At 42.6% G+C, this 25,575-nt stretch overlaps 1 protein-coding gene across 5 annotated transcripts in view; it reads left to right on the top strand.

Moving 5' to 3' along the window:
• The first annotated feature begins 4,019 nt into the window (after positions 1 to 4,019).
• Kaz (Katazuke) overlaps positions 4,020 to 25,575 on the top strand; it is a 78,446-nt gene continuing 56,890 nt past the window's right edge. Inside the window, exon 1 of one of the 5 annotated variants that reach the window (XM_068372664.1) lies at positions 4,020 to 4,118. In XM_068372664.1, coding sequence (XP_068228765.1) covers positions 4,116 to 4,118 — 3 coding nt within the window. In that variant the 5' untranslated portion in view covers positions 4,020 to 4,115. Of the gene's footprint in view, positions 4,119 to 4,229; positions 4,373 to 4,399; positions 4,505 to 4,530; positions 4,554 to 25,575 lie in introns of those variants that run through there. The other 4 variants (XM_068372667.1, XM_068372665.1, XM_068372663.1 and 1 more) reach the window with 4 other exon arrangements.

Here is a 25,575-nt window from a genome sequence, read left to right as displayed (position 1 = left end):
ATGGTAGAAATGCTTAAAATCTGGGAGAGTTGAATGGAGAAGAGAGAGATAGTGGCAGTGTAAGTCCCATCAGCATCATCATCATCTCATCCTATGCCCATTGAGGCCAAGGACCTTGGTTAGATGTCGCCAGTCGTCTATCTTGAGCCATTAAATCAATACTTCTCCATTTATCATTATCTACTTCACGTTTCATAGTCCTCAGCCATGTAGGTGTGGATCTTCCAACTCTTTTTGTACCTTGTGGAGCCCAGTTAAATTTTAGGTGAACTAATCTCTCTTTGGGAGTGCAAAGATCATGCCCACACCATCTCCATCTACCTCTCACCATGATCTAATCCACACATGACCTTCAAGTAATCTCTTATAGTTTCATTTCTAATCCTGTCCTGCCATTTAACTCCCAATATTCTTCTGAGGGCTTTGTTCTAAAATCTTCTAAATCTTTTGGAGATTGTTTCATTGTCATACCACAACTCATGTCCATACAGTAACACAGATCTCACTAAACTGATATGTAGTCTGATATTTATATGTAATTTCAGGTGATTTGATTTCCGAATTTTACCTAACCTAGCCATTATCTAGTTTGCTTATTTGTCTTTCACTAAACTCCAATTCTAATGACCCTGTATTGGAGATCATAGTTGGTAAATACCTAAATGATTCTACCTCATTAATTCTTTCTCCTTCCAATGATATTTCGTCTTCCATTGCATATTCTATTCTTATCATCTCTTGTCTTTCTTCTATTTATCTTGAGCCCAAACTCGTGTAATATTGCGTGCATTCTGGTAAGCAAGCATTGCAAATCCTGTGGTGCTCTGCTAATAAGGACAGCATCATCAGCATACTCTAGGTCAGCTAATTTCCTATTACCATTGCAGTCTAATCTTTCTCTACCATCTCTAGCTGTTCTACACTTTACAAAATCCATGATGAGGATAAACAACATAGGCAACAACACATTCCCTTTGAGTACTCCGCTGTTCACTGGTAATTCATTTGATAGGATTCCACTAACATTAACTTTGCACTTGCCATGCTCATGAACAGACTTAATCAAATTTATATATTTAAGAGGAATTCCATAATAATGCAGGACTCAAAAAAATTGGCCGGTTCTTTTTCATAGTCCACAAATGCCATCAAAAGAGGATTTTTATATTCTACACATTGCTGTACAACGTCTCAAAATAAAAATTTAGTTAGTACAACTTTATCTTATATCTAAATCTTGCTTGTTCATGTCTCTGGTTTTCATCAATCTTTCTCTCAAATCTCTTTAAAATAAGCATGCTATATATTTCCATGACAACTGATGTAAGTGTGATGCCTCTATAATTATTACAATTGGTCAGATTTTTTTGTTTTGCCATTTACACAAACACTCTTAGCTCCCATTCATCAGGTTTTGCCTCTTCATGCCACACGTTCTACAAAATAATCGTGTAAGTATTCTGGGAGTTACTTCATTTTCAGCCAGTATCATCTCGGCAGTTATTCCATTGTAAAAAAGGACTTTCCATCTCTTTGAGTATTTCAAACTCACTGAATTCATTCATGGCCATATCAAGGTCTTCATCAGCCCCAGGCATATCAATCAAATTATTCATTTCGTATCTCCTATTCATGCCCTCACTAAAGTTAGACAAACCAAATAGTGATGAACGAAAAGGTGGACATTTGCTATTTTGAGCAAAGAGTAGTATGTGAATGCTCAATGGACTGAATGTAATACATGTTATTTGCCTTCACCATGGTTTTAAACCCAACCTCTTTTCAAGGGATGTTTTCTGTTCTTGAGAGTTAGGATGCCAGATAGCTCCTAATCAATCCGTTATTGAGAGGTGTGTAAGAAGCTTGACAAGATAAATCAACCCCAGCTGAAGACAAAAAAGCAGATATGAGTACCAATGCATGCAGTTGCAACTGTATCATCTTGATCGAAAATAGGCATGCTGCTACTTAAATCCCTATATGGATTACTAAATTTGGCAGCAATAAAGATATAAAATCTAAATCCACCATTGAATTTGTGTAATTCTTAATTTTAGAAATGGTTTCACACTAAAATCTTATTTAAGTCTTCATATCTGGAAAAGCTCTATTGTTGCCATCTTTCTCCCATAATGCTGTTCAATATCTTTTACTTTGTAACGTTAGTCACCCTTCCCCTCTCATTTACAGCTAGGTGCTGAATAGCCTCCAAGGCCCCAGTAATTCATTGATGCTGGGAATCGAGGCCAACATTGATAGTTAACATGTTCCTAGTTTTTATTTATCTATAGATTCCAACAAACCTTGAGTTTTAAAGAGAGGAAAAAAATACATTTAGGAAAAGGTTACAGAAATCTAACTTTCTGTTTAGCCAATGTGATTTTTTTGTAAAGTATTTTTAGGAGAGTTTTGTTTTATTCAACCCTATGTGATATCAAAAGTTTGAATCCATGTGATGATTGATCAACATGATTTGATCATAATACAGTATCAATAGTGATAATTATATGAGTTTGATAAGACGGCAACACCTAATTATTCAATCTAGTTAAAAGTTTTAATGGATAAATCTTGTTCTCTTAAGTCAGTTCCTGTTACTTTTGGAAAGTGGGTGTGAGAACATATTAATCATTTATAGGCTCTAAAGGGAAAAAGTCAAAGACGACTTTCCTAGCGTCTTTCTTTTTTAAAATTAACATTGCTTGCAAGTTATGTTTACATAAAGGGAAAGGGCGACATGGTCCAATGTTTGAGTACTAGTAAAAACGATAAAGTTGGGAAAAGTACCGTACACATATGCTTAATTGTAAGCTCTCATAAACGCAAAATAATTTGTTTTCCCTCTCCCTACTCCAATTAACTTGTTCCTTAGTTGTTGAAACACGAGGTTGTAATTAAACAAGACTGACAAAACGTTAGATTGATTGATTAGGAGTTATCTGTCATCCTGACATCTAAGGTTATTGACGCCGATTGATAATGAGAGGGAGTGAAATGACAAAAGGGCAGACTATTTAAAATTGTGGATTATGTAATCAAATAGAATGGAGCCACTGGTGTCCTGATCATCATGGGACGTGTGCATGGATTGCAGCTGCTTCAGAATTGGGACGCAGATGGATGACCGTGGTGTTTCAAGGTCAGATGTATATTCTTAAAGGAAAAACACAATTTCATTGAATATCCCAGATTTGAAGATCCAAGTTGGATTAACAAAACCGCCCCGACCTCTCGTCTCATGTTCATTGTAGAAAATATGAATTTGGTTGCATAAATTGCGTAACAGTTTTCGTTTCTGTAAAAAGCAAGCAATGTCCATTTAAAACGTTCTCCAGTAGTTTACGGTCAGATATATAAAATTACTCTAACTTAAGTAAAAGAGTAAAAATTGTTTTTAGAGTAATAAAACTATTTTCATTGATGCAAAATGCATATCTATAATTGCTGTAAAAGCCAATGTTATAACAAAAATGTGCATAATAGGGGCGTACAATAGCACCACATGAACGTTTCCAAATTGGTTTCGACAAAAAGGCTCAACTACAAAGCTATACAAGTAGAAACAGTTCGATCACTGCTGTTCATTTATAATTGCTATCAAGTAAGCCCAGTTGCCCATCTGTGTACAATTATTAGGCCTAATATTCTCATGGAAAGTAACACGTTTCTCGAGTTACAAATAAAAGCTTATAGTATCCATTGTAAATTTGAGTGTTATCTATATGAAAAAATAGTTATGAATAAAAAGGAAGGGGACTTTCGAAACGACTGCGATTATCTAATGATCATTTGTAGGTTTTAAGTCGCAAAATATTTTTGTTTCCAGGAAATTCAAGAACATCTTAATATGAATTGAAACTTCGTATTGTAGCTCAAGAAGAGAGTTTCATGTTCAGAACGGATTCTAATGATATTTAACAACGAACTGAAACCAAATTTAGAGAATGGAATATTATGGCAATGCAGGATCTCTTTTCCATCAGGTTAACTCATCGACATATGCTGGAAATGTGGCACATCTGTAATAGGCGTGGCACCACTGTAACGATCTTTCCAACTCGTCCAGATTATCTTCAGGGACTTTAGTTTTATAATCAATCAATCATTTATTCGAAATGGTAAGAAATATGATAAATAATTGTTAGATATATATTAATAAATATCTTAACGGGTCCATGACTGTTAATTTAATCCCAGTCTGTCAAATTTAGAACAACGACGTGTTCTTAGCCCCTCCCATAACCCGAACTCGTAGTGGTTATTTGTTTACATCGTCAGCTGAGGGACAAAGACTAATATTCAATCTATTTCTCCAATTTACTTTTACTTCCATCGATAGTTGGCCTCGTAAGGTAATTACGAAGAACTTCAGGTATTGCCATGGTAATTTCGTAGTGGAGCTGTTTATGCTTTTACCTTTTATTGGGTCACAAAAAAATCCAAAATGTCCACGGAGGGAAGACCTAGGTTGACCCAGCCTAACTCGTTACAGAATATCCTCGAGGTATTTTTAGTGTAGTCCTTGGTATATATCATCATTCTTATATACTTAAGTAGGTTTTCCAGACTAATTCATTCTTTCCATTAGGCTGTTCGCTATTACTAGTTTGATAAATTAACATTGGATAAACCTTCAGTCTCATAATATAGAATGTTTGGTATTACTCTACTTACCATCAGGGTAACCTTTCCCCGTAAAAAACAATCATTCCCAGTAGGAAAACGCCCATTTTCTGCGATAATGACACTTATTTTTGTCGCAAATAAATACTTAATGTAATATATGTATCTATATCCACCGACAATGGGGAACCCCTAGTGGTATTACTTTACTTATCGTCAGGGTAACCTTTCTTAGTAAAGAATACCGAATGTTTAACTCCTATGCAGTATATTTATTTCCTTACTTCCTTTCCTCATGGGGCCTTTTTTCCATTTTGGAGCCTTTGGGCTTATATTAGTATCTTCCTTTTCCAACTAGGATTGTAGCTTGGCTAGTAATGATTAATAATGGTAATAATAGACATAGGCTCTCCAGTGTTAAAGTTAGGTATCGTTTACTGTATTTTAGATAAAAAAGTATCTGGACGTATAAGTGGGATAAAGCTAGAAGAAACTGTCTTTCATGGAATAAAATAAAAACATTTGATAAAATATTTATATATTTTTGTATTGTATTAATTAGTGGTAAATTTGGCTAAGCCAATGGTAAAAGTGCTTTCGTCAGGTTGCAAAAACCTGGTAAATGTATGATACTTTAATTTCTAGCTCGATGCACGAACCATATATATATGTTTCCTACTCATTATTTTGTGTTTCATCTGTTTGTGACCATGAATATTAAGGCAAATGAGGTGAATGTACTATAGTTCATTAGGGCATGTGTCACAAAAAAATTTTTTACCATTTGTCAAATTTATTTACTTTATGGAGTTGTTTATTTTGTTCTGAAATGCGATAATATGAAGTCAATTTATAATTCACAAAATATGATTTTGTGTTACCTTGTCAGGAGTGAAGCCCGCTGGGAAGCAAACACAAGGTTGAGACTTAGTTTTAGGATAAGCCAAGAATATGGAAGTCTAAGGGGGTTCCAGGTTAGGTGCGGAACCTTGGGTTAGGTGGGATTCTTGCGTTTGTTTTCCTTTTAAAATGTGGGTTTTTAGTCGTAACTTTTTAAATTTTACACCTAGTCTGTCCCAATGTACTACTGTACAAAGGCTCCAGATAAGCCACCCATTTATAAATATTCCTAATCTCCCCCACCATATGAAAATGATTTTGTGGGATCCAAGAGGAAAACAGGGTTTTTGGGTGGAAAAACCAAAAACGAATAATTTACAGCAATAGTAATGGTCCGAAATGCATAGTAAACACAAGATATCCAATTGTAAAAAAACATATGTTTCATGTAAATGGCATGAAATTAAAGTATTGTAATACCTATAATTATATCATGTCCCTTAATTGGTCTTTGCTCTGTCATGGCTCACTTTGCTCAATTAGATACTCATTGCTCCTGTATTCTAGCAAGTTGTGCATGAATGTGCTGCACACGCCATCCACTTGTGTCATTATCATAGAATCATAATTAGTTATGATTTACTGTAGAGTATATCATATCCCTCAAATGGTTTTACTCTGCCATGGCTCACTTCACTCGCAAATAAACTGTCTCCTTGTTCCCCTGTCCTGGCAAGGAATGCATGGATATGTAGTTCACACCATACATGTGGGTAATTATTTTGTTGCTATTTTAGACTTTAAGATGAACAACAATAGCTACTGTATATACTGTATGGAACACAGATTGTTTAATTTCCAAAATAGGTGAAATTATACTGCATTTCAAAATTGATTGAACTCCCCTGTGGGAGACATCCTTAATTGGTTCAAAAAGCCAGCTAATGATTACACCATACTGAAAACTGAACAGCTGTCAAAAGTGCATATAAACAACACATGTGCAGTAATCCACCATCAGTCTTCCAAAAGTGAATAATGGAATTAGACAATGAAGTGGAGTTTACTTTTTAGTCAATCGATGCACAAGTTATTATGCCTCAGCCCCCATTAGTCATACACGGAGAAAAGAGTCAAAATAGCCATCAGGGGCCATTTATTTTAGAGATTTCCAGTTTCACTAGAAATTTTAAGTATTGTATATAAATCCAAGACGGTGTAAAACTTCATATTCTCATTTGGATAGATTTTTATCCATGGGGGCCGGTGTAAAACTGTTCATATTCTCACTTGGTTAAGTCTTTACCTGTTTGCCAACATTAGTATCCTTTGAAACCACTTTCATTTCAAACCAACTTACAAAGCTGTCTTTATTTATAAGGGGGATACACCTACAACTTACTGCTCAGGGGTAAAGATGTGCCTCATTTTGTTTTGTTGATATTTCTGATTTAGTGATCACTGAAAAATACTGATTATATATTTAAAATGTTATCTCTCTTTTTCTTAGAAAGATATCTACCTCCCTATATTTCTATTTCAGTCTTAGTCTCTTTACTAAATTTTTTTAGTCTCTTTACTAAATTTTTCATTCCGCTTTATTGACAGAAACAAAAGTATAACATTGATTTTTGAGATGTTGATACAAATTTCTTTTCTGAAGTATGTATGCTGTATCTAATGATGTAACGTTTGTTTTTGTATTTTTTTTTTTTCAAGGTAGACATTTTAACCTTGGTTGGGACTTTGGTTGGGACTTCAGCTGATGACCTCCATATAGTTGTATCAAACTTATGGTTGAATACATATTCTACGCTACCTTACTCTCATTTTAGTCACCGAAGTCGAATTATTTGTGTTGTAGCCATTGTCCCTGTCCAAACAAGCTTGATTAGTTTTGAAGTACTGGCCACAGATTTTGATTTGCCTTTACTGGGATGGACAGAGAATATGAGGTTAATTTAAAGGAGGCCTGAAATTTCCAGATCATGTGATATCATTCTACAGCAAGAAGCCAAAAGTTTTCATGTTATTGAATTGCTTGTAGGTGATGATGAAACCTTCGGTGTGTTAATGGCATAGCTGTTACTGTATTTTTAAATATTAAACTTAGCCGGTGAATATATAATAGCTGACGTCTCCGACGGCTCGACAGAATTCAAAAACTCGCGAGCAATCGCCATGAAGGTAGCGGGTGTGCCCACCAGCGCCGACTATCGGCCAGATACCGCATATACATGTAAACAGCTCCAGTTCTTCTCTGTCGGTTTCATCGACAAGTCGATTCCACTCGCTATTATGACCTCGAGTTTTCTACCGAATTGGTGAAGTACTTGGTTTTGGTTTTATTGCTTTCGCGGTGTTGGATTATTCAATACTATCCTCAAAAGAAATGCTTTTGAAAGGAGAGTAAAAGTGTTTTGCCCTTGCTCTTTTATCTCTGGTTTTTTCCATAGAGTAAAGATGGCCGACCCTTCCCTTAGTGTACAGAAGTGTGTTTTAGGCTTTTAGCAATTATCTTATCACGTTATAAATTGTTGTTGTTAATTATAGATTTTCCTCTATATATTTTATATCTCACCCGCCTTTATTAGGCCTCTTCGATTAGCTTTCCATTTATACTAAACATCAAGATAAATTTTATGTTTTGTTTATATGCGGCCTTACCTATTCCTCCCCTAGTCCGAGAGTAGGCGGTCCTAACTTCGAAACCGAAGTTAAACAACGTTGAGCCCTTTCAACTTTTATTTTCGTTAAGTTTAAATCATTTGCTCTGTAAGAGTTATGAAATTAATATTTTTTTAGTAGATATTTTATGAAAGATTTTCTTTGAATAGTCTTCGTGCTGCTTCAAAGATGAACTAACGTTTGGTTTATTTATGCTACGCAGTTTGCACTCTATCGTTACAATAGAGAAAGAGAGAATCACGGTTTCACTTTGCAGAAAGAGTAAATCGATTTTGACGTTTTGTTCATTCTTCTTTCAAACTGAAGTGTTTTAAATACTAATTTAAAGGAACTTGTTAATTTTCAATTTCTTAGTCCTTTCAGTTTTTTCCTTTGGTCAAATAACCTGTTTATTGACGAAGGGTGGGTGGGCATTTCTCTTCTGTGTGAAATCAAGAGAGAGAGAGAGAGAGACGGAGAGAGAGAGAGGAAGAGAGAACGTTCCAATCTTTATTCTCGTCCCAAGCGAGTAACGTTGTTCTCGATTCAGTTTTTTACTCTCGTCCCAAGTCTCTGTACGGGGAGAAAGGATAAAACGTTTTTAGTTTTTATTCTCGTCCCAAGGCACTGTACGGTGAGAGATTGAAAACGTAGTCTTTAATGAACTAGTGTTTAGTCTCCTCCCCAGTCACTGATCCTTTTAACTTTATATATTTCCGTTTTATTCGATATATATGTTTACTGATTTTTGCTTGTACTAATGTGCTTACATTCTACGACTCATTTCGCAATTATAACCTTTTGATGTAGGGGAGAATTGCGTGCTTCAGGTAGAAATCAGTTTTATTCATGCCTAATGTGAAATTATTGAAAAATACGATTTCAGTGAAGTAAGTGCAAATCAGAAAATCGTAGTGATAAAGTGATAATTGCGCAAAGTGTTTTTTAGTGTTGCGACCGAGGGTTCGTCTGTTCGTGCTTGTCGTTCACCTAGTCCGAGACCTCTTTCAGGCTCCCATGCTACCAGGGAGAAGTAATGTCATAGGACTTATGGGGACGAGAGGCTTTAACCAACGAACAAACGTTCCCTCTATGGTATCGGGCGTGTCTAGCAAGATCGCCCCTACCATAAGACGAGCGAGGCTGTTTTTTCTCCTCGTCATCCGAAGGCTTCTTGCAAAAGAAACCTTGGAGCAAAGTTTCTAGACCCTTAAAGCGGAAGTCAGTCCCTTCAGGACAGGTCCAGCGTCCTGGCTGTAGCCATGGGGACAGCTCTGACCCTTTGCAGTCGTCGGAAGACGGTTCGCCTATTAAACGCAAGCGTAACACGGGGTCCGAGGGTCGCGGTAAAGGCAATGTTTTGCCAACACAGACGTTACCGTCGTCTCGGCCCGTTCCGACTCCTGTTGATCCTAAATGGGTTGTCCTGCAGGACATGCAGACTAAGCTTGCCTCCCTTATGGAGAAGTATGACGTTGAGCAGGTTCACGATGAACCTTCGCTTTCGAGTCGCCATTACACTAAACAAGACTGGCCGTCAGCCGCCCAAATGAGCATTTACTCGTCCTTTTGACGTTATGAAACGTGATGTCGGTAGTTTGTCACGTCAGTCACGTGACTTGGATCCTCACTCGCTGCAGTCCCGTGTTGACTTTCAGCCGTTGCCGCAGCCTCGTGTTGACGTTCAGCCGCTGCCGCAGTCTCGTGTTGACGTTCAGGACGTTCGCCAACCAGCTCAGTTGCCTTGTTTTGACGTTGAACGTCAAGCACCGCAGTCAAGAGTTGTTTTAACTGCTCTATCTAGGCAGTCAAGGCAGTCTCGACTTGACGTCGAGCGTCCTCCCGCACCTGTTGTTGTTGCTGGTCAGTCCTTTAAGCAGTTACATGACGTAGCGTCCTTGACTGCTACTGTTGCTCCTTTGCGTGTGGACTCTGCTTGTCAAGCATTGCCACCACGGCAGGTCTCTCCCTTGCTTGAGACTTGGCAATTGTCGGACGAGGTTCCTTCAGATGAGGAAGTTGCTGATCCCCCTCCTGCTGATATTCCCTTGGGGACTTTGTCAGACGGAGAGGAGCCTAAAGCTGCTCAGCCCTCTATGGACTTTAAATAAATCATGCTGATTTTTAAGGATCTTTGTCCGGACCATTTTGTAACTGCTGCTCCTCGTTCGCCTAAACGTCAGAGTTTACACTAGGCCTAGCTACTTCGAAGCCGTTGTTTTCTAAGCTAGTGCTCTCTCGCTCTTCTAAGAGAGCTTACGTTTGCTAGGCGACTGGTTGATCACCAGGAGGAGTTTGGGGGAGACAGCCTTTACTTTCCCTCATTTTAAACTGGCTTATAGAGCGAGCGTCTGGTATGACACGGGAGAAGTTCTCGGCTTGGGAGTTCTTGCCTCTGCCCAGAGAGACTTCTCAAGCCTCATAGACTCTCCCCGGCGCCTGGCCATGAGACGCTCCAAGATTTTATGGTCGGCTTCAGAGCTAGACCATCTCCTGTTAGGAGTTTTTCGAGCGTTTGAAGTTTTGCTGTACAATTATGTCATGCATGAACAAGGCTATCAGGGATGGCTCCAATGATCTGACAGCCACGTTCTCTGCAGGAACAAGACTATCAGGGATGGCTCCAATGATCTGGCAGCCACGTTCACTGCAGGAGTACTTAAGATGTAAGTGCGCTCAATGTGTTCATTGTCAAGACAAACTTCACGAGGAAGACTACCAAGCTGTCTTGACAGCATTAAGGGAAGGCGACTGGATGGTCTCTCTCGACCTTCAGGATGCATACTTCCACATCCCGATTCATCCAAACTTTCAATTACATCTGAGGTTTGTGGACGGGAAAGTAATGTACCACTGTCGAGCACTGTACTCCGACCTCATTCCTGCTCCTCTTGTTTTTACAAGGCCCTTGCAAAATGTAGCAAGCTTTCTAAATTTTTTGAGGATTCAGAGCCTCCTTTTATTTTGACGACTGGCTAATCAGGGCGTCGTCATTATATCGCTGTCTGGAGAACCTCTAATGGACATTAGACCTAACCAAGGAGCTAGGTCTCATAGTGAACGTAGAGAAGTCGTATCTTACAGTATCCCATCCCAGACTATTTTTTTTGGGGGGGAATGGAGATACAGTGTCTGATTTTTCGGCCCTTTTCGTCTCCCGCAAGAATGGAACAAGCTCTGTTAAAAGTCCTTCACTTGCAAGAGAAAAACAGTTGCTCTGTAAGAGTTTGAACTAGCCTCGTGGGAACTCTTTCATCGCTGGAGTAGTTTATCTCTCTGGGGAGACTCAACCTATGCCCTTTCCTATTTCACCTAAAACATTGGAACAAGGAGAAGGGCTTAGTGAGTATCTCTTTCCCAATCTCAAATTCAGTCTAGACATGTCTGACTTGGTGGGACAGCAACATCAGACTTCGAGAAGGTCTTTCTCTTGCGATCAAGAACCCAAACCATGTGTTGTTTTCAGATGCAGCGGATTTGGGTTAGGGAGCTCCACTGGACAGTCTGGAAGGCTCGGGTCTTTGATCCACGGATCAGAAGGAACTCCATTTAAGGCAGTAACATCTCTCCTTTGGCGAGATTTGTGCAGAAATGAATGTCTTGGCGGACGGCCTCAGCAGAAGAGGACAAGTCATCTCCATGGAGTGGACGTTGCATAAGACTGTGTGCGAGAAGCTATGGATGACATGGGGTCTACCCACCATAGATCTTTTTGCTACTCTCTCTGACAAAGAGGCTCTCGACTTACTGCTTTCCAGTTCCAGATCCAGAGGCAGCTCACATAGACGCTTTCCTGCTGGACTGGTCTCACCTGGACGTTTATGCCTTTCCACCTTTCAAGATCCTAGACAAGGTGCTGCAGAAGTTCACCTCTCACGAAGGGACCAGGTTGACATTGGTTGCTCCACTCTGGCCCGCGAGAGAGTGGGTCACAGAGGTATTTCAATGGCTGGTAGACGTTCCAAGGAGTCTACCTTTAAGGATGGATCTCTTACGGCAGCCCCACGTAAGGAGTCTTCATCAAAGCCTCCCCGCGCTTCGTCTGACTGCCTTCAGACTATCGAAAGACACTCAAGAGCTCGAGGATTTTCGAAGGAGGCAGCCAGAGAGATTGCGAGAGCTAGGAGAGCATCTACCATCAAGGTCTATCAGTCGAAGTGGGAAGTCTTTAGAGACTGGTGCAAGTCATCATCCATTTCCTCTTCCAGTACCTCTGTAGCCCAAATTGCAGACTTTCTCCTACATCTGAGAAATGTTCGCTCCCTCTCAGCGCCCACTATTAAGGGCTACAGGAGCATGTTGGCGTCTGTGTTCAGACATAGAGGCTTAGATCTGTCCAATAATAAAGATCTCCAAGATCTCCTTAAGTCTTTCGAGACCTCTAAGGGGCGTCGTATGGCAACTCCTGGATGGAACTTAGACGTGGTCCTAAGGTTCCTAATGTCCGACAGGTTTGAGCCATTACATTCAGCCTCCCTGAAGGATCTCGCCCTCAAGACGCTTTTCTTAGAGTGCTTGGCTTCGGCTAAAAGGGTCAGTGAGATCCATGCCTTCAGTAGGAACATCGGCTTTTCTACAGATAAAGCCACATGTTCACTTCAGCTTGGTTTTCTTGGCCAAAAATGAACTGCCTTCTCGTCCTTGGCCTAAGTCATTTGATATACCTTGCCTGTCAGAGATCGTAGGCAACGAGCTTGAAAGAGTGCTGTGTCCAGTTAAAGCTCTGAAGTTTTATTTAGCTCGGACTAAATCCTTACGAGGTGGATCTGAGGCCTTGTGGTGCTCAGTTAAGAAGCCTTCATTGCCTATGTCAAAGAATGCTTTGTCATATTTTATCAGATTTTTAATCCGAGAGGCTCATTCTCACGAGTGAAAAAGATCGTTGCTTGCTTAAGGTTAAGACGCACGAAGTAAGAGCTATAGCAACTTCCGTGGCCTTTAAGCAAAACAGATCTCTGCGAAGTATTATGGACGCGACCGTTTGGAGAAACAAGTCGGTATTTGCGTCATTTTACTTAAAAGATGTCCAGACTCTTTATGAGGACTGCTACACACTGGGTCCATTCGTTGCAGCGAGTGCAGTAGTGGGTAAGGGTTCTACCACTACATTCCCTTAATTCCAATATCCTTTTAATCTTCTCTTGAAATGTTTTTAATTGGGTTGTACGGAAGGCTAAGAAGCCTTTCGCATCCTTTTTGATTTGGCGGGTGGTCAAATGTCATTTCTTGAGAGCGCCCAGATTAAGGGTTTTGATGAGGTCCTGTTGTATGGGTTGTCGCCCTGGATACTTCAGCTCCTGGGAGTCTTTCAGCATCCTAAGAGGATGGCTGGGCTTCGTGAGGAAAGCGGACTAACAAGGCAGAGTAATCGTTAGAGTCAGCTTCCTTACCAGGTACCTATATTTATTTGGGTTTTGTTATGATATAACTGTCAAAAACTCTAAGCATATACGCCGTAAACTGTATTAATACTGGTCTCTACCCACCACCATGGGTGTGAATCAGCTATTATATATTCACCAGCTAAGTTTAATATTTAAAAATGATATTTTGATTATAAAATAAATTTTTGAATATACTTACCCGGTGAATATATAAATTAAAGGCCCCCCTTCCTCCCCGATAGAGACCCAGTGGGATGAGAAGAACTGGAGCTGTTTACATGTATATGCGGTATCTGGCCGATAGTCGGCGCTGGTGGGCACACCCGCTACCTTCATGGCGATCGCTCGCGAGTTTTTGAATTCTGTCGAGCTGTCGGAGACGTCAGCTATTATATATTCACCGGGTAAGTATATTCAAAAATTTATTTTATAATCAAAATATCATTTTCATAGCAGGAAATGAATTGGGATATAAGTGATGTAGACAGACATATTCATGCAAACATTCCTATTGGTTGAGTGTGTTTAGGCCGGAGTAATGCAAAATTTTCATTATAGATTTGCTTACAGGTGATGATGAAACATTGAAAGTTCTTGATCATATGCAAAGAGAAGCCATTGTCCTTTAGGTAGGAAGTATAGTGGCTGTTGAATCATTTAACAAGCAGTTAAGCAACAGGTGGGAGTGAGAGCTAGGAGCTCCGCTCCCTTACCTGTCTAAGTCTCTTCACTTATGTTTTCAGCTGCATCGATTATGGACATACTTATGTGCCCTTAAACAAACTTCTAATTTTCTTTTTCTTTTAGGAAGTAAATAATTGACTTATTGTAAAGCAAGAATCTCAATCCAATCATAGGAGGATGGACTCTACGTCGTTGTTGTTTTCTTTTTCTTTTTTTTTATATTAAACCGAATGTAGATCAACATTGTACTCTAATTAGGGATGATTGTTTGCTATCATCCCCGTGTGCCAAGTGTAGGTCGAGACCTCCTTCAATATATTCTTTTTTGGACCTGTTGTAGCTGCTCAGCAGGTTTTGATTGATTTAAAGTTTTCTGGCATCCTGACATCTAAGGTCATTGCTGCCTATCAGCAGGTTGTGAAGCATACTTAGCTTCCTCACAGGACAAGAAGTATCTTGTCTATGATAGCACTTGCAATGTCAGTCTAGGATGAGAGTAAGAATGTCTGGCATTTTTTTTCTCTTTTCTTTCTCCGCTGGATCGGACGTTGATGCAGATAGGCTACCGTACCGAGTAACTATTCTATTTAGGATTAAGATATAAATGTTTTGCCCCATCCTTCTGACGAGAGGGAGGATGGATAGTAATGAATATCCATCATTTTATTTTAACTGTACATTGAAGACGTCATGCCCCTTACAGATATAGTTTCCTCCATGGCCATTTGTCTAATGACTGAAGCCTAGCCTATCATGTTCTTACTCCTCCTAAGGTCTGAGGGTTTGACATCCCAGGATTTTAGGCAGCCAGTTTGGTTAGGGACTTCCTCCCACCTGGTAGGTAGTAGGTTGGCCAGGGCACAAGCCACCTGTTGAGATACTACTGCTAGGGAGTTATTGGGGCCTTTGACTGGTCAGACAGTACTACATTAGATCCCTCTCTCAGGTTATGGCTCATTTTCCCTTTGCCTACATATACATCAAATATCTGGCGTATTCTTTACATATTCTCATCTGTCGTCATACACTTCACAACACAGATTAGCAAACAATTCTATGCTCAAGGGGTTAACTATACTGTAATCGTTCAGTGACTACTCTCCTCTTGGTAAGGGTAGAAGAGACTCTTTAGCTATGGTAAGCAGCTCTTCTAGGAGAAGGACACTCCAAAATCAAACCACTGTTCTCTAGTCTTGGGTAGTGCCATAGCCTCTGTACCATGGCCTTTCACTGTCTTGGGTTAGAGTTCTCTTGCTTGAGGGTACACTCGAGCACACTCTCCTATCTTATTTCTCTTCCTCTTGTTTTGTTAAAGTTTTTATAGTTTATATAAGAGATATTTATTGTTGTTACTCTTCTTAGAATATTTTATTTTCCTTTTTTCCTTTCCGCACTGAGCTATTTTCCCTGTTGGAGCCCCTGGGCTTATAGCATACTGCTTTTCCAACTAGGGTTGTAGCTTAGTAAGTAATAATAATAATAATAATAATAGTCTTGGGTAGTGCCATAGCCTCTGTACCATGGTCTTCCACTGTCTTGGGGTAGAGTTCTCTTGCTTGAGGGTATACAATGGCACATTATTCTATCTTATTTTTCTTCCTCTTGTTTCTTCAAAGTTTTTATATTTTATGTATGAAAGGTTATTTTTCAATATTAGTCTTACCCGATAATCATGTAGCTGTCAACTCTGTTGCCGACAGAAATCTACGGTCGGGATACGCCAGCGATCGCTATACAGGTGGGGGTGAACACAACAGCGCCATCTGTGGTCAGGTACTCCAGTACTTCTTGTCAACACCACCTCAATTTTTCCTCTGTCGTGCCTCCGGCTAGACCTACATGGATACGCTGTTGATTCTGGAGTTATTGCTCACGATTTGGTGATGTATTTGCTCTAGAGTTTAGCCTTCGCTATTCAGGAAGCTTTATCATTAGCTTAGCAAGTTTTTGGAATTAATTTGATTTAATTTTTGATTTAATTTTGGTGACGAAGAGAGTATGAACTCTTTCACTTTTAATGGCCGACCCTTCCCTTAGACGGAAGTGTTGGTGTCGAAGAGAGTATAGACTCTCTTTCTTAATTTTGCTTAACAAAAGTTATAGTTTTATTTTATATCTCTCCGCCTTTTATAGGCCTCTTCGATTAACTTCCTTTTATTATAAACTTATTAAAATTAATTTTTATATTTGTTTATATTCGACCTTTCCTAATAGTAGGCGGTCTTTTCTTGGAACCGAAGTTAATTAACATTGAGCCCGTCATTTCGTTTTTACCTGTTAACATATTATGCTATTTTAATGTTTTTGAAAGAATTTCTTTGATAGTCTCGTACTGTTTTCAAAGTTGAACTAACGTTTTGTTTTGTCTCTGCAGTTGTTGACGTTCAGAACGTTCAACTTGCGCTCTATCGTTACGATAGAGAGAGAGTATTCACGGTGTCACGTTGCAGTAAGAGTAAACCGATTCTAGCGTTTTGTTCATTCTTTCTTAGCTTAAATGGTTTTAATTCTAATAAAGGAACTTTTTATTTGGGAAATCTTTCAGTTTTTTTCCTTTAACAATAATATGTTTTAACGATATATATAATTGGGCTCATCTCTCAGGTTCTAAGTCAAGAGAGAGAGAGAGAGAGATAGAGACGGAGGGAGAGAGAGGAGGATAAACGTTTCGTTCAAGCGGGTAACGTTGTTATCGTTTTTGCTCTTCTCCCTAGTCTCTTTAGGGGAAGAAGGTAAACGTTTCTAGAGTTTTATTCTTGTTCCCAGGCTTTATGTGGTGAGAGATTTTAAACGTAGTTTATTTGATCTAGTGTTTAGTCTCTTTTCCAGCCACTGAATTATTTATCTTTCATTATGTTTTTCTGTTACATTGTAATACTGTTTTCGCAATTACTAACTTTTAATGAAGGATAGAATTGCGTGTTTCAGGTACAAACCACTTAAAGTTTCGAGTTCAGTGAAATAAGTGCAAACAGAAAATCAAAAGTGATAAAGTGATAAGCGCAAAGTGTTACAGTGTTGCGTTCGAGGGTTCGTCTGTTCGTGCCAGTTGTTCGCCTAGTCTGGGACCTCTTACAAGCTCCCAAGCAGGGGAGAAGTAACGTCGAAGGACTTATGGGTTCATCAGGCCTTGATCGACGAACAGACGTTTCCCTCCGTGGTTTCGGGTGTAACCAACTCACGTAGCCGACGTGATCACCCCACCCACACAAAGACGAGAGAGCCCATTTATTCCTCGTCTGCGGAAGAGGTTTCTCGCAGAAACCATGGACCAAATCTTGCAGCTTTTAAGTGCAAGTCGGTCCCTTCCGCGCAAGTTCAACTCCTAGGTGGAGCCATTAGCACTGGGTCAGTTCGGACTTGCTGCAGTACGACAACTGCACACCTCCCAGAGAGGCAAGGTGGTACCGCAACAGGCAGTAACTCCGTCTGTTGCCGCACCAGCTGTTTTAGACCCTCAGTCTCAACGGACAGTAGCTCCGTTTGTTGTTGTCTTTCTTAGACTCTAGTGGTCTATGCTGCAGACAATGCAGTCTCAGCTTGCGGTGTTGATGCAGGAGTTTCAGGCAGAGAAGGTTAGCACACCTCCTCCTGCGAGCGCTCCTCCACCTCTGCGCAGTCCACCCTGCCAGACGTATGATGTTGAGGCTCCTCCTGCCTCCATGCGTGAGCTGCCGCATTGGGAGTTGCCAGGTACCAGCGCTATGCAGCAACCTCCACTTTCCTTGAGGCAGGAGCCTCTTGCTATGCGGCAACCTCCTCAACCCTTGAGGCAGGAGCCTCATGCTTTGCAGCAACCTCCTCTTCCCTTGAGGCAGGAGCCTCATGCGTTGCGGCAACCTCCTCCATCCTTGAGGCAGCAGCCTCATGCGTTGCAGCAACCTCCTCCATCCTTGAGGCAGCAGCCTCTGGCTATGCGGCAACCGCCTCAACTCTTGAGGCAAGAGCCTCAACTCTTGAGGCAAGAACCTCAACTCTTGAGGCAAGAGCCTCAACTCTTGAGGCAAGAACCTCAACTCTTGAGGCAAGAGCCTCAACTCTTGAGGCAAGAGCCTCTCTCTGCGCAGCTACCTCCTCAACCCTTGAGGCAGACGCAACTCTTGAGGCAGGAACCTCATGCTATGCGGCAACTTCCTCTAACCATGAGGCAGGAGCCTCATGCTATGAGGAGCCTCATGCTATGAGGAGCCTCATGCTATGCGGCATCCTCCTCAAACCATGAGGCAGGAGCCTCATGCTATGCGGCATCCTCCTCAACCCATGAGGCAGGGACCTCATGCTATGAGGAGCCTCATGCTATGCGGCATCCTCCTCAACCCATGAGGCAGGAGCCTCATGCTATGCGGCAACCTCCTCTACCCTTGAGGCAGGAGCCTCATGCTATGCGGCATCCTCCTCAACCCATGAGGCAGGAGCCTCATGCTATGCGGCATCCTCCTCAACCCATGAGGCAGGAGTCTCATGCTATGAGGAGCCTCATGCTATGCGGCATCCTCCTCAAACCATGAGGCAGGAGCCTCATGCTATGCGGCAACCGCCTCAACCCATGAGGCAGGAGCCTCATACTATGCGGCATTCTCCTCAACGCATGCGGCATGAGCCTCATCCCTTGCAGCATGAGCCTCATCCCATGCAGCATGAGCCTCATACCATGCAGCATGAGCCTCATCCCATGCAGCATGAGCCTCATCCCATGCAGCATAAGCCGCACGCCTTGCAACATGCTCTGCTTACCTTACAGCATGCTCTACATACAGCATGCTCTGCATACCTTACCGCATGCTCCTCAGTCACACATCTTTGGTTGTTGCCAACTCACTAGACTGTCAAGCAGTTTCATAACGTTGCCTTCTAGTCTGCTGCTTTTGCACCAGTGAAACCCTCACTGAGAGAACTTAGCTTTTCTCGGATATGGTTCCTGTAGATGAGAAAGTGCTATTCTCCCTCCTTCTGATATTCCCTTGAGGACTCTGTCATTTGGAGAGGAGCCTTTAGCTGCTTAGCCTCCTATGGACTTTTATTTAAGCATAACATGCTTCCAGGGAGGGTAATGGTTCCACTTCAGTCGCTAACCCCGTCTGTTACCACACCTGCTCCCATAGACCTTGAGCTTTGTTGCAAGACATGCAGTCCAAGCTTAGTCCTTGTTAGAGGATTTTTTTTTGTTTACGGAGTCAGTGTGTCACTGGGAAGACGTTCAACAACCAGCAGAAGTGACTTGTTGTGACGCAGTGCGGCAACCTCAGCAACCCGATAAGGAGTTGTCTATACGACCCAGACAGTCTAGACAGCTTCGGGTTGTCGCTGTACTTCCTCGCTTCCCCATGGTTGACAGTTCACAGACTGTGCAGCAGTACCATGATCTTGTGTCCGGCTCCGTCAGACGACTAGCTTTTAAGAGCTCCCACAAGTCGTCCCTGTCTGGAGATTCTCAGATGGACTATGGATCTGACCAAGGAACTGGGCCTCCTGGTCAATTTTGAGGAGTCCCAGCTCGTCCCATCCCAGACCATTGTCTACCTGGGTATGGATCTTCAGAGTCGAGCTTTTCGGGTTTTTCCGTCGGCCCCAAGGATCTACTAAGCCCTAGAATGCATCCAGAGCATGCTGAGAAGGAACCGATGCTCAGTCAGGTAGTGGATGAGTCTAACAGGGACACTTTCATCGCTGGCCCTGTTCATCGAGTTAGGGAGACGCCACCTCCTCCCCCTTCAGTATCATCTAGCGGCTCACTGGATAAAGGACATGACGCTAGAGACGGTCTCAGTTCCTGTTTCCGAAGAGAGGAGGTCTACTCTCACGTGGTGAAAGAACAGCTTTCTTCTCAAGGAAGTCTACCTTTGGCTGTTCAGAAACCCGACCGCCGTCTCTTCTCTGACGCATCAGACACGGGCTGGGGTGCGACCTTGGACGGACAGGAATGCTCGGGAACATGGAATCAGGAGCTAAGGACACTTCACATCTATTGCAAGGAGCTGTTGGCGGTTCATCTGGCCTTGATAAACTTCAAGTCCCTCCAGCTTAACAAGGTGGTGGAGGTGGACTCTGACAACACCACAGCCTTGGCTTACATCTCCAAGCAGGGAGGGACTCATTCGTGGAAGTTGTTCTAGATCGCAAGGGACCTCCTCATCTGGTCAAAAGATCGAAAGCTCACGCTGGTAACGAGGTTCATTCAGGGCGATATGAATGTCATGGCAGATCGCCTTAGCCGGAAGGGTCAGGTCATCCCCACAGAGTGGACCCTTCACAAGAATGTTTGCAGCAGACTTTGGGCCCTGTGGGGTCAGCCAACCATAGATCTGTTCGCTACCTCGATAACCTAGAGGCTCCCGTTGTATTGTTCTCCGATTCCAGACCCAGCAGCAGTTCACGTGGATGCTTTTCTGCTGGATTGGTCCCATCTCGACCTGTATGCATTCCCGCCGTTCAAGATTGTCAACAGGGTACTTCAGAAGTTCGCCTCTCGCAAAGGGACACAGCTGACGTTGGTTGGCTCCGCTCTGGCCCGCGAGAGAATGGTTCATAGAGGTACTGCAATGGCTGGTCGACATTCCCAGGACTCTTCCTCTAGGAGTGGACCTTCTACGTCTACCTCACGTAAAGAAGGTACACCCAAACCTCCACGCTCTTCGTCTGACTGCCTTCAGACTTTCGAAAGACTCTCAAGAGCTAGGGGCTTTTCGAAGGAGGCAGCCAGAGCGATTGCCAGAGCAAGGAGGACATCCACTCTTAGAGTCTATCAGTCTAAAGGGGAAGTCTTCCGAAGCTGGTACAAGGCCAATGCAGTTTCCTCAACCAGTACCACTGTAACCCAGATTGCTGACTTCCTGTTACATCTAAGGAACGTAAGATCCCTTTCAGCTCCTACGATTAAGGGTTACAGAAGTATGTTGGCAGCGGTTTTCCGCCACACAGGCTTGGATCTTTCCACCAACAAAGATCTACAGGACCTCCTTAGGTCTTTTGAGACCTCAAAGGAACGTCGGTTGTCCACTCCAGGCTGGAATCTAGACGTGGTCCTAAGGTTCCTTATGTCATCAAGATTTGAACCTCTCCAATCAGCCTCTTTTAAGGACCTCATTTTAAAAACTCTTTTCCTCGTGTGCTTGACAACAGCTAAAAGAGTAAGTGAGATCCACGCCTTCAGCAGGAACATAGTTTTCACATCTGAAACGGCTACATGTTCCTTGCAGCTCGGTTTTTTGCTAAACGAGCTTCCTTCACGTCCTTGGCCTAAGTCGTTCGAGATCCCAAGCCTGTCCAACTTGGTGGGGGACGAACTGGAGAGAGTACTTTGCCCAGTTAGAGCTCTTAGGTACTATCTAAAAAGGTCATAACCTTTACGAGGACAATCAGAAGCCTTATGGTGTGATATCAAGAAGCCTTCTCTTCCAAGGTCTAAGAACTCAGTTTCTTACCTATTCAGGCTCCTGATTAGGGAAGCACATTCTCATCTGAAGGAAGAAGACCTTGCTTTGCTGAAGGTAAGGACACATGAAGTGAGAGCTGTGGCTACTTCAGTGGCCTTCAAACAGAACCGTTCTCTGCAGAGTGTTATGGATGCAAACTATTGGAGAAGCAAGTCAGTGTTCGCATCATTCTATCTCAAAGATGTCCAGTCTCTTTACGAGAACTGCTACACCCTGGGACCATTCGTAGCAACGAATGCAGTAGTAGGCGGGGGCTCAGCCACTACATTCCCATAATCCCATAACCCTTTTAACCTTTCTCTTGAATACTTTTTATGGGTTGTACGGTCGGCTAAGAAGCCTTCCACATCCTTGTTGATTTGGCGGGTGGTCAATTCTTTCTTGAGAAGCGCCGAGGTTAAAGGTTGTGATGAGGTCCTTTAGTATGGGTTGCAGCCCTTTATACTTCAGCACCTAAGAGTCGTTCAGCATCCTAAGAGGACCGCTACGCTCAGTAAGGAAGACGTACTTAATAAAGGCAGAGTAATGGTTCAAGTCGTCTTCCTTACCAGGTACTTATTTATTTTATGTTATTTTTGAATAACTAATAAAATAAAATACGGGATACTTAGCTTCTTTGTTAACATGTATGCTGGTCTCCACCCACCACCCTGGGTGTGAATCAGCTACATGATTATCGGGTAAGATTAATATTGAAAAATGTTATTTTCATTAGTAAAATAAATTTTTGAATATACTTACCCGATAATCATGATTTAATTGACCCACCCTTCCTCCCCATAGAGAACCAGTGGACCGAGGAAAAAATTGAGGTGGTGTTGACAAGAAGTACTGGAGTACCTGACCACAGATGGCGCTGTTGTGTTCACCCCCACCTGTATAGCGATCGCTGGCGTATCCCGACCGTAGATTTCTGTCGGCAACAGAGTTGACAGCTACATGATTATCGGGTAAGTATATTCAAAAATTTATTTTACTAATGAAAATAACATTTTAATGTTGTTACTATTCTTAAAACATTTTATTTTTGTTGTTAATTACTTCTCTTTTAGTTTAATTATTTCCTTGTATCCTTTCCTCGCTGGGCTATTTTCCCTGTTGGAGCCCTTGGGCTCATTGCATCCTGCTTTTCCAACTAGGGTTGTAGCTTAGCGTAGTAATAATAATAATAATAATAAGGATACTTCCATATTAAAGGACAAGGGTTTGTTGCTATGTAGGAACAAAAAGTAGGTTAGTTTGCTGTCCTTAACATCATATCCTAGAAACCTTGAAAGCACATTTTACCTTGGGAATCGTAGGGTTTTCATTTCTTTTCCTTTTTACTTTATAAGATCTTTATTAATCTGACAGTCTCATCAAGGACTTTGCCATTGTCTTATTGGACCCTTGTTCTCTTGCATGCTTACCTCATCAATACTAACCTCTTCCAAAAGGAGGAGACAGTAAGGATTTCACCGTAATTGATGACAAGTATAGCCATGCAGTTTAATAAACTCTCCATCTCATTGCATACATTGTTGATCACAGATCATGTAAATGCCATTATGCACAGCTGTTAATTTTTGTTACTTTTAATTTAATAGAATTGTAATATCTCGCCATTTCATGCTAAAATCTCTAAACATGTTTTTTTCAATATTAAACTTACCCGATAATCATGTAGCTGTCAACTCCGTTGCCCGACAGAATTCTATGGAGGGATACGCCAGCTATCACAATACTAGAAGGGGGTGTACTTACCAGCGCCACCTGTGGCCAGGTACTCAAGTACTTCTTGTTGACACCTCCTCAATTATTCCTCTGTCGTGCTTCCGGCAAGACGTTCTGGGATACGCTTATGATCTTCGAGTTTGTTCACGGCTAATTGGTGAAGTATTCTCTCAGATTTCGGCTGTCGCATTACTGGAAACCTTCTTATATTAGCTAGATAGCTTTTATATAGTCCTGATTAACGGTTAACGATCTTTTGCTTGATTTTGGAAACCCCTTTGGCTAACTCTTTGAATTCAAGATGTCTGACATTTCGCAAGCCCCCTCCCATAGACGATGTAGGTCTTGCAATAGGCGTATTCCGAAGGCCTCGGTAGATCCTCACACCGCTTGTTCTGACTGTAGGGACAGGCCCTGTCAGTTAGAAAATCGATGTGAGGAATGCGCCGGACTTTCGGAACTGGAATTTGTCCGTCTTTTAAAATATTCATCTAAGTTAGAGAGAGGTAGAGTTAGGAGGAGTTCTTCTCACTCTTCACTGTTTTCCTCACCTCATGATCCCCTACCTTTTCCTACCCCTGTAGTGGCTACCCCCGAACCTACTGTTTGCCCTCCGCCTGATATGTCTGTTGTTTTGCGTGCTATTCAGGCCTTAGGCGATAAAGTAGAGTCAGTGGTAAGTGACCATAAGTCTCTGATGGCCGAAGTTAAGGAACTTAAGGTCAAGAGTGCAGTGGGTGGAGTTAGTGCCAGTGCTGTGACGAGTGCTAGTGTCAGTGCAGTGCCAAGTGCTAGTGTCAGTGCCAGTGTGGTGCGTGAGGATTCTTCTGTGCGAGCCAGTCGTCCTCCCAGTCCGGGACCTCTTGCAAGCTCCCATGCCCAGGGGAGAAGCAATGTCGAAGGGCATAAGGGTTCGGCAGGCCTTGTTAGGCGCACAGAAGTATCCTCGGTGGTTGCGGGCGTGTCTTCCAAAGACCGTCACTCCCACCCGCAGACGATTGAGCCCGTCTTTTTCTCGTCCGCTGATCATCTGTCAGGGAAGAAACGTTGGTCTCAGGTCTCGAGACCACTTAAACGCAGAGTCCAGTCCGCGAGTGCTCAGCCAGGTTGCAGTCATTGGCTCAGCTCTGACTCGCCGCAGTCATCTGTCGACTGCACTCCGCCCAAGAGGAGTAAGGTTCTGCCACAACAGAGCTCGACTGTTAAGGCTTTACCTCAGCCTACTGTTGTTTCTGCCGACCCTAAGTGGACTTTACTACAGTCCATGCAAGCACAGCTTTCGGACTTGATGCGTGAGTGTCGGGCTGAGAGTGTTGCGCCTCCGCCTCCGCCTACACTCCCTCCGCCTGCGCTCGCTCCGCCTGCGCTCGCTCCGCCTGCGCTTGCTCCGCCTGATCGCAGTACCACCTGCCAGGCGTACGATGTTGAGCCACGGTCTGAGTTTGCTGTTCCCAGTGGTGTTCAGCCTCCGCCTTCTTTAAGGCAACCTTTGCTATGGGATCAGGAGGATTATACCTCTCTTCCTCCGCCTCCCTTTGCTGCTCCACCAGTGGTGCAACTCTTGGCTGAGGTACAACAACCTCTCCCGTCCATGAGTCAGTCTCCTCAGCTCTCGCTGCAGCGAGCTCAGCCATCCACAAGGCAAGCTCCACTACACCTTGGCCTTGCGCCTCAGGAGCCTCAGCTTGCGAGACATTTACCTTGTTCTGCGCAGCCTCAACCTCATCACGCTCCGCTCACACCACAGGAACAGGAACTTGCTACTCCGCTTCCACCAACCGCTCAGCAAGCGCAATCCTTGGGTTCAACCAGGAGTCAGCCTCCTCCACCCATGCGCCTTCCTTCTGCTTCGTCTGCTATTCAGCCTTTGCAGTCTGAGCCTCAGGTTCTCCCTCAACAGTTACTTGAAGAGGAAACCACTATTGTTCCTACTCGGTCTGACTCTGCTGTTCAGCATTCTTGTCCGATACCTTCGCTACACTCTGGTGATGAGGCGTCTGATGATGAGGAGGCACACCTGGATCCCTCATCAGACGTGGATGAATCCAAGCCTTCTCCACAGTCTATTGACTTTCGTAAGGTCTTGGTTCTGCTTAGGGAGGTTTACCCAGACCACTTTGTCTCTGCTATTCCCCGCTCTCCGCCATCTGAGTTTTCGCTGGGCATACAACAAGCTAAGTCCTCCTATACTAAGCTAGTCCTAGCAAGGTCCTCTAAGAGAGCATTAAGGA

This window comes from Palaemon carinicauda, chromosome 4 (genome assembly GCF_036898095.1).
Source record: "Palaemon carinicauda isolate YSFRI2023 chromosome 4, ASM3689809v2, whole genome shotgun sequence".
In the NCBI taxonomy this organism is placed as follows: Eukaryota; Metazoa; Arthropoda; class Malacostraca; order Decapoda; family Palaemonidae; genus Palaemon; species Palaemon carinicauda.
The sequence above is the reverse complement of the archived record's forward strand: the minus strand, read 5'-3'. Positions and strand labels throughout refer to the sequence as shown.